The 13,649-nt window shown below is 51.7% G+C and overlaps 6 protein-coding genes across 6 annotated transcripts; 3 read left to right on the top strand and 3 right to left on the bottom strand.

Moving 5' to 3' along the window:
• Positions 1-620: 620 nt before the first annotated feature.
• MAA_05513 (fumarylacetoacetase) lies at positions 621-1,969 on the top strand (the record flags this gene model as incomplete). The annotated part of the gene is made up of 2 exons (XM_007823511.1): positions 621-1,563; positions 1,626-1,969. The coding sequence occupies 2 exons, from the start codon at positions 621-623 to the stop codon at positions 1,967-1,969; spliced, it is 1,287 nt and encodes a 428-aa protein (XP_007821702.1).
• A 145-nt stretch (positions 1,970-2,114) lies between these two features.
• Positions 2,115-2,783, bottom strand: MAA_05514 (Glutathione S-transferase; the record flags this gene model as incomplete). Its single annotated transcript, XM_007823512.1, has 1 exon — positions 2,115-2,783. The coding sequence occupies one exon, from the start codon at positions 2,781-2,783 to the stop codon at positions 2,115-2,117; it is 669 nt and encodes a 222-aa protein (XP_007821703.1).
• A 1,530-nt stretch (positions 2,784-4,313) lies between these two features.
• On the top strand, positions 4,314-5,168 carry MAA_05515 (acetyltransferase, gnat family; the record flags this gene model as incomplete). The annotated part of the gene is made up of 1 exon (XM_007823513.2): positions 4,314-5,168. One exon carries the CDS (start codon positions 4,314-4,316, stop codon positions 5,166-5,168), a length of 855 nt encoding a protein of 284 aa, XP_007821704.2.
• Positions 5,169-6,011: 843 nt separating this feature from the next.
• Positions 6,012-6,436, top strand: MAA_10828 (Aminotransferase, class IV; the record flags this gene model as incomplete). Its single annotated transcript, XM_011412747.1, has 2 exons — positions 6,012-6,126; positions 6,186-6,436. 2 exons carry the CDS (start codon positions 6,012-6,014, stop codon positions 6,434-6,436), a joined length of 366 nt encoding a protein of 121 aa, XP_011411049.1.
• A 354-nt stretch (positions 6,437-6,790) lies between these two features.
• On the bottom strand, positions 6,791-8,413 carry MAA_05516 (amidohydrolase family protein; the record flags this gene model as incomplete). Its single annotated transcript, XM_007823514.1, has 1 exon — positions 6,791-8,413. One exon carries the CDS (start codon positions 8,411-8,413, stop codon positions 6,791-6,793), a length of 1,623 nt encoding a protein of 540 aa, XP_007821705.1.
• A 2,121-nt stretch (positions 8,414-10,534) lies between these two features.
• MAA_05517 (Oligopeptide transporter) lies at positions 10,535-12,424 on the bottom strand (the record flags this gene model as incomplete). Its single annotated transcript, XM_007823515.1, has 2 exons — positions 10,535-11,903; positions 11,982-12,424. The coding sequence occupies 2 exons, from the start codon at positions 12,422-12,424 to the stop codon at positions 10,535-10,537; spliced, it is 1,812 nt and encodes a 603-aa protein (XP_007821706.1).
• Positions 12,425-13,649: the final 1,225 nt, after the last annotated feature.

Here is a 13,649-nt window from a genome sequence, read left to right as displayed (position 1 = left end):
TTATTTCTAAGCATGAAAACCGCATGGCAAGCCCCGGGTCTTGCTTGCATCAACTGGTCCGGGAGTTGCGACATTTCCCGTAATGCTAAATCGCCTCGAATCGGAATCGGAACCGCCAACGCCGACAAACACCAGGACAGTGAATGGCGACATGTGAGAGAGAATATTTGTTCGATGAGCCTTCGACGTGTTCTTACAGGCAAGTCGAGATGGAGCATTTTGAATCAGGGCTTGATGGCGAATATTTCATTGATTTGCCTTGCCTCATCAAATGCCTAGACGAAGCATGCCCCAGAAAATGCAAGTCATCTTGTGCGTACGAGATGCGACTGACGGATTCAAGCGGAAGGAGCGACACATGCCGGGTGATTTCCGCACATCGGCTTGCCCTCGACCCCGCCATCGAAATCGGGTTGCGGCGGCAACTATGGCGGGGCAGAAAACGGAACAGAGGAAAGAGCTTCCGGCAGCTGTGACGAATTCAAACCAGCTTAAGACATTGCTCTGGCCATCTAATTTTTCGTCTTTTGGATAGAAGAGCCATTTCAATCTCTCTCTATTCAATTCCATTCTTGTGTACCGAACCGCCCGATCTCGCGACTTCGATCTTACATCTCACCATGTCGTGGCTTACCATCTCCCCCGACTCTCACTTCTCTATTGCCAACATTCCCTTTGGCATCATCTCCACCTCAAGCGATGCGACAAAGCGCCCTGCCATTGCTATTGGCGACTACGCTTTAGATCTCAAGGCATTTGCCAGCGGTGGTGGTTTCTCTGCCTCTTCTGAAATTCAGAAGCACCAAGACGTCTTTGCGGCCGAGTCTCTCAACAACTTCGCTGCTCTGGGCCGATCTTTCCATCGCTCAGCTCGCGAGTACCTCCAGTCTATTTTCAGTGCAGACACCAAGCACCCCCAGATTCTCAAGGACAATGAGCAGCTCAAGAAGACTGCGCTTTTGAAGCGCGCTGATGTTCAGAACCATCTCCCTCTCAACATCGGCGACTACACTGATTTCTACGCCGGCAAGAACCACGCATACAACGTTGGCGTTTTGTTCCGTGGCCCGGACAATGCTCTGCAGCCCAACTATACTCATCTTCCTGTTGCTTACCACGGCCGCGCCAGCAGCGTCGTGGTTTCCGGCACCCCTCTCCATCGTCCTTGGGGACAGATTCTCAAGGATCCCAAGGCCGAGCCCAAAATCCCCACCCTGTCACCCTGTCAGCGACTGGATCTGGAGCTCGAGATGGGCATGTTCATCTGTCGCGAAAACAAGCTTGGCAGCCCTATCCCTGTTGACGAGGCCGAGAACTACATTTTCGGCTACGTCTTGATGAACGACTGGAGTGCCAGAGACATCCAGGCCTGGGAGTACATTCCTCTCGGCCCTTTCACTGCAAAGAACATGGGCACAGCAATCAGCGCCTGGGTGGTTTTGGCGGACGCTCTAAATAACTCAAGGACTGCCGGTATCCCCAACGATAACACTCTTTTGCCTTACCTACAGGAGAAGAAGAAGGACAACTGCCTCAATATTCACTTGGAGGTTGACGTGACTAGTAAGTGAATCTAGACTTGCAATCCGTCTCTCACATTCTACTCCCGTACTAACCCGTCGCAGCTGCCAAGGGCAACAAGACCACCATCTCCAGGTCCAACTCCAAGAACCTTTTGTGGTCCTGGCCGCAGATGATTGCCCACCACACGATTACCGGCTGCAACTTACGACCTGGTGACCTGTTGGGTTCAGGAACCATCACGGGAGACAAGCCCGGCAGTGAGGGCAGTATTCTGGAGCAAACCCAGGGCGGCAAGGTTGCTGTCAAGCTGCAGGGTGGAGAGGAGCGCAAGTTTTTCGAGGACGGAGACACGGTGACTATTCGGGGATGGGCTGGTGAGCAAGGCGCTTTGATTGGATTCGGTGAGGTGTCTGGTACCATCCTGCCAGCGCAGCCTCTGTTTTAATATGTTTCCAATGATGCTATGGGAAATGTGAAATCTTAGCTACAGCTGCTCCCAGAAAAAAAAATACAACCCAGAATTGCCAAGAACCGCATTGATTCGTAATTTTGCATGATGCAGTTCATATTGTTATGCCGTTTCCCACATGCTACTTCCTGCGCAAGTCCTCCGGACAATCAGGCTGTTTGAAGTAATCGGCCTTTTGCACGGCCGGATGCTCACTCAAATTGGCAAATATTCTAGAGACGGTTGGAAACTGCGACAAATCCACCCCGAAGCGCTGCGCATTCCAAAGAGCAGGCATCAGACAGGCATCCGCCATGGTGACATTATCACCCACGGAGTACTTGCCGGCCGAGTCCTTGGCCACGGCCTCGTACGCCCTCAGACCATCGCCCATCAATTCCTTATTCCACTCCTCTGCGCTGCCGCCGAGTGCTCTCACTCTTCGCATGATTCTCAGGTTGGTCACGGGCTGCGTGTCCGCGGCGATGATTTCACATAGAACCCGGACAGTGGCACGTCCTTTGGCATCGCTCGTTGGCGGCAAGGCCGGCACCTCAGGGTGTACTTCCTCGAGATATTCGAGGGCAGCTACGGACTGGCCAATTTTAAAGCCTGCGTCGGGAGAGCGCTTGGAGACGAGGAGGGGCACCGAGGCAGATGGGTTGAGAGCCTTGTGCTCGGCAGACAGTTGTTCGTCTTTGAGGAGATTCACGGGGATGAGGTCGTAGGATATGTTTTTGAGGTTGAGGATGATGCGGAGGCGGGCGGAGCATGAGGAGCGAAAGTAGGCGTAGAGAGTGTAGTCGGACATTTTGGTTGATTTTCGCTACTGCGTTGATACCTTTTTTCCAGGATGGATTGATTGATTGATTAGTTTTATTTATCTTTTTTTCTTTTTTTTTCATTTCAACCTCACTTATGTTTTCGCCTTGTGCCTGCAGGGCCTTATGCATTTGGGAACCCCGCGTCGCCGGCTTTGACTTGACGGCAGAGCTTCACCAGCGACATCCGTTTCTAGCCTTGAGCCGGGGGTATCGGCCAATCAGAGGATGTTCCGCTGCTTGTCGGAAAGGCGGAAGTGTTCCGGGCCAGAGGGGCTGCATGCGCATTCCAGATGAGAAGATCCATGCCGGGGAACTGTGGAGCTTTGGAGGGAGCTCGGGTGCTTGGGTGCTTGCCGAATTATTGTGCTCCTTGACTGCCGAAGAGCTCCTAGAGCTACCGTCGACAATTTCGGGGGCCGATGCCCAACCAAAGCGCAGCGATAACACAGTGCTGGTACCTAGAATTTACGTGCGGATGGTCATAAATGAAAGTACCAAAACTCTACTCCGTACTCTGTGGCCAGGAGGAATAACCGCGGGCAGAGCCACCGTAAAAATTTATGCCGGGCCAATTGCGTACCGAACCGAGCTGGAGCCGGAGGGCTCTTCGCAACCGAGGGGCCTGCCAGGACTGCAGCAATTTGTGAAGGAGCATCCCGATCCAGCTTCGGAGCTATCACGCCAATACCAGACTCCTGACTGCCCGCAACCCTGAACATTGACAGCTTTTTGGTCCCAGACCCTTCACCGCTGACCAACTGTGCTCTACGTGTTTGGCCTGCTGACCGACAATGAAATTTGATCTTGAGACCAGCTTGGTACTAGTGACTCCCTCCTGAAATCCGAACGTCAGTATGCGCGAGAGATGCAAGTCAACACCCATGAATGGTCCAGAATCGAGTGTCCCAAAGTTCCTACGGCCATTATCAGCTTTGGCGACACAACGGAAACGCCTCTGAAGGAAGAAGTGAGCCATGTTGTGATTGAGCCGATAAGAGCATTTGTACGCCAGAGGAACAGACATGAGTCGCTGCGCTCCCACAATTGGCTTGCTATGGCTATCACTTGGCCAAACTTGGTCGTCGGCCAAATCTGCGGCAAAGATATTGCGTTAAAACAGCATCACATCGGTCGTTGAGGTACTGATGTGTAGCTCTTGGACTTTTAGAGCATTGCTCACTCTCGTAGATTTGGGAGTTGGGACATTCGGGGCGGCACAAGTTCGTTTGGTGGACGAGCTAAGCTCACGATCGGATACCATACTTTGGGGGCGGCTATGACGAAGAGTGGCAAATTTCGCTCCATTTAGCCAAATGCTGAAACCAAACGGCCTTGACCAACTCATTACCCACGGAGCTCCACCCGGTCGTGGTACCCGGTCCGGCCGCGAAAGACAGATCATGCAATAGTTGCGCCCTCCGGCGAGCATCTTGAAGCTCTTCGGGCTCCCTTGTTTTGCATCATATACATCGATATCTAGAAGAAACTCGCACAAGATGCAGAAAGAACACGTCGCGATGGAGTCCAGACCCATATCAGAATTATCAGACAGTCAAATAGCCGACCTCTTCAACAAGTCGTTCGAAGATTACATCGGAACCTTGGTCAACTTCACCGCCGAGTCAATGTCCAACTACATAACTCTGAATTATCTCTCCAAGGCTCACAGCCATGCTTTCTACAGTTCAGACAATCCCAACGAACCCATCGGCTTCGCCCTCATCGCCATCCGCCCAGACAAACCCACAGAGACCCGTCTCGGCGCCATGGGCATAGTCAAGGCCTCTAGGGGCAAGGGCGTGGGACCAAAAGCCCTGAAGATGGTTTTTGACGCTGAAAAGGCTCGCGGCATGTCCACCGTAGGGTTTGAATGTATACAGCAGAACGCGCCGGCCGTCAAGATGTACACTAATGCCGGATGCATCATCACCAGAGAGCTACTGGGGTGGCAATATACTCCCCGCCAAGGAGAATTCCCAGCAGATTCGAAACCGAAGCCATGTTCATTTGAGGAGGTTGATGAGCTGGTCAAGACTTATGCGGCAGGAGATTTACCCTGGCAGGCGTGGGGGTTTGACAAAACTCCTGAAACTAATAGGGCCTTTCGATTGGGCGATGCGTATTGTGTAGTGACTGATCCAGAGGACAAAGAGAAGGATACGGTTAAAGTGGCATGTTTAATTGTTGCGCCGCAATCTCGGAGGAAAGGCGAGGCAACGAGGCTTGCGAAGGCCATGATGGGACGGTTCCCGGAGAAGAAGTGGATGGCACCGCCCATCTTCCCCAAGGAGTATGGGCAAGGACTGGCCAAGAAGCTGGGCTTTCAGAAGACAGAACTCACGCAGTATCAGTTGGAGATGGTGTTGAGTTGAGCGCCAACCTCCCGGAAACGACTGACAAGCGTCTGGTATGCCCAGTGCTGACGGTTCCCTTGACTAGACAATAAATGCATATGCGTCGCTCATAATTTCACGTCTGTTCTACGCCCTCTTGCCGACATTCATCTTCATCTTGATAGACATCCTCCTGACGGCGGCCTTGTCCAGAATAGGGAACTAGTACGGCGGTACGATGCAGTAGAAAAAGGTCAATATGCAAATAACCCCATCAAGCGACTCAAAACACTAACAGACTGCCGCCCACCACCAACCAAATTTGTTTGTCTCATAGCCATCTCGGCCAGACCTCCCAGAAAATTGGGCAAAAGAAACTGCAAATCACTGACCGCATCTGCTTCCGACTCCGTCTTCCAAGTCACGAGTGCATGAATAGTCCCCGACCCGGCAAATATCCAGAGGGCAAGGGTGATCTTTTCCACAGTGCTTCCGGGCACATGTCTCAAGGTTGTGGGCATAGGAGATTTCGTATCTTGATCAGAGAAATGTTCGTGGCGGCTTTGCCAACGACACAGTTACTATAGATTGAAGGTCTATCAGGAACCAAAGGCTCGGGCTGGTCAGAAGCCAGATACCAGGTTCAGGGTTGCTCGGCTTGGGTTTCAGTGAAGTCTTAGCAACCGCCAAGAAGTATCACACTGTGGTGGATAATCCAGTGACGGAGGGACACATTGAAAGAGCTGCCTTCAGTCTATTTCTGGTAAAGAAATCATATATTCAACTCCAAAGTTGCTACCCAGACTTACACGCCACTGCAGAATAGGAGCTCGAGTAGCTCCAATGTGACGGGAATACTCCTCTTTGGCGGCATCGAGAAGTATGTGGGAAACCTCGCCACGCTACCACTGGTCCCGGGCTTTCAAGCCTGGTGCTGGAGTTGTAGCATATGCTGTGCACACGTCTGGCTTGGCGCTGGACAAAGCCAACGGCCAAGGTACAGTACTTGAGGGAGGTGGGATATCAACGTCACTACTGTTCTGGACTCTGGCACAGATTTGACCTTCCTGCTGGATGAATATGTCAAGCCCGTCTGGGATAGTCTTGGCGTCGAGATTGCGCAGAAGAGAGCTTTGATTGACTGCAAGTACGCAGAATATGAAGGGCGAAATATCACCGTTGATGTGGCGTTTCCCAATAAGATGAACAATGTGCCGCTGAGAGAACTTGTTGTCAACACTGGCAACCTGGGGCTGCTTAAGCTTCTGGGCCTCAAGTTGGAACCCCCTTGTATCTTTGGCCTTTAAGGCACGTCAGCCAACAATAGCACAGGCAACCGTTTCGGCATTGTGGAAAGCAATGTTCTCAGGAGTGCCTGTGTCGTGTACGACCCAACCAACAAGTAAGTCGGAATCGCACAGGCCAATGTCGGATCAACCAGTTCCAACATTGTTGACCTGAAAGCCGGAACAGACTCTCCAGCCGTGACTGGCGTGAATGCAAATCAAACGAACAATCAACCGAGGAGTGAAGGGAATAGTGCTGGAGACATGGTCACTCGACGATGTGTTTGGACAGTCGCAATCATTTTGTCCACTGTTGTATTCCCTGATATATAGTACTTCCAGGCGCAAGACATCCGAACCAGACGAGAAACAGGGCTACCCGTAAATCTTGCGGCCCTGATACCACGTCTCCTGGACTTTGCCTTCTAAAAGCCTCGCGGGATCCCAAACCACATCTACGACAGCAAGATTCGCAGCCTTGCCGGGTTCCAGCCTACCGACACGGTCATCAGCGAAGCAACTATACGCAGCGCCTTGAGTTGCCGCAGCCATGGCAGCCGCAAGACTCAGCGCAAATCTCGGGGCCGTCTGCTCCTCCAGCTCCGGCTTTCGCCCGGACCGCCGCGTCGTAGCAGTATACAGATTCGGAAGAACGAGGTGTGACGCTGTAGGAGCGTCGGTGCCAATTGCAACGGTAGCCCCGTGCTCAGCGAAGCCGTTGTACGGGAAGACGTGCTCGCATCTTTTGGGGCCGAGCAGCTTCGGCCACGCCTGGAGGATGGACGGATCGCTATGCACAGGTTGGACCGATGCGGTGATTCCGAGCTTGCCCAGGCGTTTGACATCCTCGGGGGAGCATGTTTCCAGATGTTCAATGCGATGTCGCCCTTGCGGGTTTCCCACTCGTTCTAGAGAGTCGATGGCTACTCTGATGGCAGCATCGCCAATGGCATGGATAGCAATTTGCAAGCCAGCGTCGTCGGCCTTTTTTAGGATGGGCACGAGTTCCTCCACGGTCCATACCGCCGGTTCGTTTCCGCCGTTGTGCGAATATGGCTCCATGAGACTTGCGGTGCAGGCGTCTACAACGCCGTCGCACATGATCTTGATGCCGGTGATGCGGCAGTCAGGGGAAGTCTTTTCGTTGTACTGCTTGTTCAGCGTAATGGCCTCGTCGACCTGTGCAAGAGTCTCCTCCGGCGTCTTTTGCGGCAGAACAAACCAATGTACGGCCATCCAAATGGGAAGACTTCCGCCGCATTTCTTGCGGTAACTCAAGATGATGTCCCACGTCTTCTCGTCCATGGCCATGTCGATGAGGCCAGTGTATCCGCTGGCAATGTACGCTTTAATAGCATCGTGAATGAAGTTCAGCTTTTGCTCTGAAGAAAGCTGCGCGCTCAGAAACGGGTCGGCAATGCTTAACGCAGCGGTTTCTGATAGCAGACCTGTGGGCTTGCCAGCCTCATCTCTATGAATCTTACCGCCCGGGGGATCCTCTAGGTCTGCGACTTGCAATTCACTCAGTGCTGCCGTGTTACACCACATGGAATGCATGTCATATGCATAAATATAGATAGGTCGAGGGTCGAGATCATCGATCTGGCTTGCAAATGCTTCTCCGTTGGTAGAGGTCTGGAACCAGCTGCAGCACAGGATTCGATCCATATCCGGGTGATCTTTTGCGTAGTTGCGGATGGCGGTGCGAATCTCTTCGAGGGTCTCACAACCACTTATATCCAGCTTGTTCAACGTTTGTCCAGTATGCAGCAGGTGCATGTGGCTGTCAATGAAGCCGGGGACGACTAGTCGGTTCTGCATGTCGAGCATCTCTGCTCCGGAAGACACGGCGCTTTGCACCTCGCCACCGTCATCTGACCCGACGTAGAGAATCTTGCCTGAAGACTCATCTAAGATGAGACAGTTTGCAAAGACGGCCTCTTTCGGATTGTGCCCAGACGGACGAAGAAATCGGCCGTTTCGAAGGACCTTGACCATGGTTGAGGTTGCTGACAGTACCGGGAAGCGCCTTATGTGATTGCTGGGCGGCTATCGAGAGCAGTAAATACGCAAGTTGGCAAAAAGTCTCGGATAGCTAATTCAAGCCATAAACCATCGAGTTTGTCAAAGGGGCAATGGCTATTCAAAGAAACGACAACCAACCCCGTAGCCTGGAAGACTTGGCTACTTGTCGCCTTTCCGTTCTTATAAGCGGCTGCGAATGTCATAGTCGCGAGGCCTCGGAGTCCGCGCATACTAATCTTTGTTAGTGGTTTTCGGTTTCCGCGGCCGGATCTTGTTATCAACGCGAGACGGTTTCAGAGCCACTCGGGTGGACCAGGCTATGCAACGAAGCGATTAACCGACTTGGATGAGCCACAACACAACGGCACAGCGATGGAGCGGGGGAAACCTGGGGTTGCATGCATCGCTTGGGTATGCTCCGAATTGTCCGTACGACATGATGACAACCATGCATCAGTTTCAAGTGTGAAAGGTTAAGCTTCCATGGGGCTGACTTGAACACAACCCTCCAGCTCCAGCTTCTGTCCCCGTAAACGCCATGACGTCCAAAGAGGCAATGGAATTCCCTGCCTAGTTATTTCCAGACTTCCAATTGAATTTTGATTGTTCTATATTACGATTAGGAGCGGCACCAAGTCTATCAGCTATGTATCGAGACTGCAAACCGCAGAGAATAGTGTGCTTCTCACCTATAACTACCTAAATGCTTTTACACATTTCCATCGTCCCCGAAGCTGAGGGCTAGCTATGCGGTCTTGATGTAAACCCGCCCTTGACGCCATGCATTAGTCCTCCAGAAGGTCCCCCACAAACGATCCGGTCGCTCCAAGACACGACCAAGCTAGCCCTGTATACCTCCCGGGCCATCAACTGCCGATCTTTCATAGGTTGTTGACTTATCTAAACCGGGAAGGCCTCCTCATCTTACCCACCTGATGAAAAGCTGAATCTAGGGTAAGTCGGAACTACAAATCGACGAGTACTACCTTTGTTCCTGGTTCCAACGATCTATTCCTTCTGCCCGTATTAATAGGACCATTATCATAATGACCTTTTAGTTTTAATGAGAATGCAGTCCGCATTGGAGCACGTGTTCTTAAAACTAACTCTGGGTCTAGATTTGACAGATTGCCGATGGTGACTAGGGCAATCAACAATAGGAACAGGCTTAACTCCGATATATACTAGCCACCTCGCGTCTTGCCTAATAACATTCACTACAATCCGAGCTTGCGCTTCTTACGACATGCTTCCCATCTTGTGATATCTTGTCTTGGTCATTTCTTATCTATTTAGTATCCATCGCCAACATTGCGTAATCGACAGTCGTCTTTATTCTACGCTATTCATCCTAGTTATCTAAGATCCGCGCGAATAAACCAAAATTACCAATTTACATACTCCATACATCTTTCAGATTAATAGGTATTGAGAAGATGCTTCAACTAGTGTAGATATGTTGAAACCACCGGGAAAAGTAGCACTCGCGGCCAAAAGGTACTCAAGTGACCCCAGAATTCAGACTTGCATGTCATCTTGCTATTGTGGCTCATAGAGCCGGGAGAAATGATGCGAGTCCTTATCCCAACTCCGTCAAATGGCCCAAAGGTCCACTTGTCTGCCACCACACTCCTCCGAATCAACAAAGACTCAAGTTTCCCACCGACAGGGGAGATGATGGTAAAAGCGAAAATCCAATTAATACTCGAAATGTTTGATATAATATCAATTGGTCTCAGATTAAAGGCATCTCCTCTGAGTATAAAGCGCAACATCGAAGCGCGTTTGTTTCGCCGCCGTAATAGCTAGCATCTCTTTTGCCGCCATGAATCCCGGTATTCAGGCCTCTTCGTGGCTGTTCCACTAAAATACTTCCACTGTTATCTAAAAACAAAGGGGGACATGGGATAGACAGGCTTATAAGCGTGGGTAAATATACGACAGTGAATAGTCACGCTGAAGAGGGAAGGGGGCTCAAGACATGTCGAGTGAATATACAGTGTATTGGATATCAATATTGCTACATTTACTTGGTATCATAACACTCCTTGGCACATAAAACTTTAAAAAAGGAACACATGATCAGAACCATCTTTAAGCAGCTTCCCCAGCTTCATGGGCCTTGCCAACACCGGGTTCTTGCTTGCCAATAAACTCAGACTTCTTGAGCATATTCCACTTGTCTTCCTCGGAGTCAAGATGGCGGAAGCAGAACCAGAAGACAATGCCACCAATGACGGCAATGACTGCAATAACCGTGTAGTTCCAGACCAGCAGAGGGTCTCCAGACAATGGAACGAAGGCCTGGCCAATGGCGGCAGACACGGCGCTCATGAACAAGTTGATGCTCATGACAAGAGACTTCATGTTCTCAGGTGCCTTGGAGAAGGCATATTCGTACGACGTGACGTTGGCAAAAATTTCGGCTATACCAATCAATATGTACGGCAGACTCTGGGCCCAAACGTTGATGGGCGCGGGAGGGCAGTCCTCTGTGTTTGCGTGCCAGCCGCAGGGGCTCATTTCGTAAATGTAGTATTGCATAACAGCAGAGGCTACCATGGACAGAGAGGCAATTAGGAAACCAGTCGTCATACGCTTGATAGGGGTGAAGGCGAAGCCGAGTTTGCGGAGACCAGGATACAAAAGGTGGTCGATGATGGGAATCATGATGACGATGGAAATAGGGTTCAGGTTCTGGATGATGTCGTTTGGTACACCGTGTCGCTCCATGGTACTGGCCTGGGTGGTCAGGTTTGCCGTCATCTGGTTGTAAGACAAAAAGAAGATGGGCAGGAAGAGGAAGACCTTGCAGGCCATGAGACCACGGCGAACTTCATCAACCCAGGCATCATCATAGGTCATCCAACTAGGTCGCTCTTCAAGGGGAACGCGGGAGGGCTTGGCAACCTCCCAGCTGAAGTTCTTCAAACCAGAGCGCTTGCGAGCAAAGTTGGCCATCTTGATGAACTTGGAAAGCAGTGATCCAGTGGGAGGCTTCAGCTTATAGCTCTTTTTCTGCGACCAGAGAACGAGAGGCGCCAGCAAGAACAAGCCAGTGGGGATGAGGAAAGCAAGCCAGAAGCCGACGTATTTCTCCACGTAAACCATACCAATCTGACCGGCGAGCGAGCCAATATTGATGCACAGGTAGAAATACAGAAAGATTCTGGTATTGGTGACAGCGGGATCAACAATGACGCGCTCACCCTTGCGAACCTCGATTCGGGGTCGGACATCGTCATTCTGCTCAGCAAGCAGCGGGGAAACGTTGGCCTTGAAAAATCCGGTGCCAACGCAGAGACAAATCAATCCAATAATGAAAGCAGCAAAGGAGGATTTGTTGTTGACAATGACACCGGGAGCAGATGCGGCAACCAAGATGGCGTGAGCAATGGTGGAAATACCAATGGCAAGGTGCAAGGTCCAGAAACGACCCATACGGGCATCGGCGATCCAGGCACTGCAAAAAGAATCAAGATTAGCAACAATGTTGGCAGGGCGTATAGGATGAAATGGAGCGGTGGAACTTTGTTCTTACCCGAGAAGAGGCATCAGATAAGCAAAGAACTGGTTGAAGAGACTGATACCCTGGGCAGCCTTGGTGCCCATACCCAAGGCACCAGGTTGGCCGTTGGGATCGAGAGGAGCGCCTGTGGTCGAGCCTGCTGGCAAAGGCTTGTTGACAAAGTTGGTGTACAAGACAGCCGAGCCATAGTACGAGAAACGTTCGCAAAGTTCGACAAACGCAATCGTCCACATGCTCCACATAATCTTGCCCGAGACTCGGCGGAGAGTCTGCATCTCCTCGTCTGTCGGTTTACCCTCGTACTCATCGTCGTCAAGCATCACATCGTGATGCTGCAATGACGCCTTGCGCACGTGGGCATCCATGGATCCCTTGGAGGGGCTATACGGGTGCCCTTTATTCTCGGGATCAACCAAGCCCGGTTGGACAATGGCATCGTTGTCGAGATTCGTCATTGTGAATATGGCGTCTTTTGTTCTTCAAAGCAAGACTACACAAAGACTGCCGGGCAGGTCTAAGGACAGGTTGCCAAAGACGAGCAGGATGGGGACACCCAAGAAATCGAAAACGTGGTGTTGTCGCGGGGTGCAGCAGTAATTAATATAATCCTGCAGAGAGGCCAGAGCCTGTTCCCGTCGTTTATACGTCTGACAGACATCTGGGGGACTCCATGAATACACTTGTCACGTTTCGTTATCAGCCTCTTCGTGGTGAGAGGTCGACGGTTGCCACAGCCAAGACTCGACGACCCCGGAGAGCGATTCCCGATCCAGCCTAGCCGGCCATGGCATTCAAAAGATCCCAGTCGAGGGCTAACAGGCCAGTACCTTAAAAATCGGTGGGGAGCAGGCCCAGACCTGCTGGTCCACAAGGGCAATGCAGCCAATAACCTTATCTCCAAAGCCATCAACTCCTGATCAGTGCCAAGACCCGAAGAAAAGAGGCGCAAAGGAGGGAGCCATGGACGTCCACCAGTCGCCTCGGTCGAGGAGTGGCTGACAAGTTGTCCGAGATGCTGATGATTCGAACTGAGAGAGTCGTCAGCAGTAGTGGCTTCTCAAGCCAGTTCCCAGCAGCAATGTCCCGAAGAAATGGCCTTGTGTAGCATGTAGTACATATCGACTGCGCGTGCCGTGACCAGCTCCCAGGTGTTGTTGGGGCTTGTGAGCTGATGCGCAAATGCTCCTCGGCCACACCAGACCACACACAGGCAGGGCCAAACGAACTGCAGCCAAGGCACAGCGATTTATGGGCTGTCATCTCACCAAGCCAAGGCGGCCGCGGGTTGAACCTGGCCCTCTGTCTGCGGCTGCCAAACGTTCACCCTCGCGGAACGCCACATGCCGGCGATTCCATACCCGTGTCAATTGTCTCGGCGTCGCAACGGCGAAATTTTCATGGCAATGCTTCAACTTGAATTGAACTCCGTGGGGGTCCCAGGCTAAGTTCTCACGCCGCGGAGGCGATAAAACAACCGCGGCGGGCTTGTCGAATCTGGTGAGTGCAGATAGTCGACCCCCTGCCGGATCCAGACGAAGAAACCAAGCTTAAAAAAGAAGGGCCCGAATGGTAGGCCAACGTATCAGCAAATGCGTTGCTCATGTCATTTAGTCGCTGGATTTGCATATGCGGGCCTTGCATTTGCCCCCAATCCCCCCAGATGATAACGATGGAGTCCAT

Source organism: Metarhizium robertsii (assembly GCF_000187425.2).
Source record: "Metarhizium robertsii ARSEF 23 chromosome Unknown MAA_Scf_2, whole genome shotgun sequence".
Lineage (NCBI taxonomy): Eukaryota > Fungi > Ascomycota > Sordariomycetes > Hypocreales > Clavicipitaceae > Metarhizium > Metarhizium robertsii.
The sequence above is the reverse complement of the archived record's forward strand: the minus strand, read 5'-3'. Positions and strand labels throughout refer to the sequence as shown.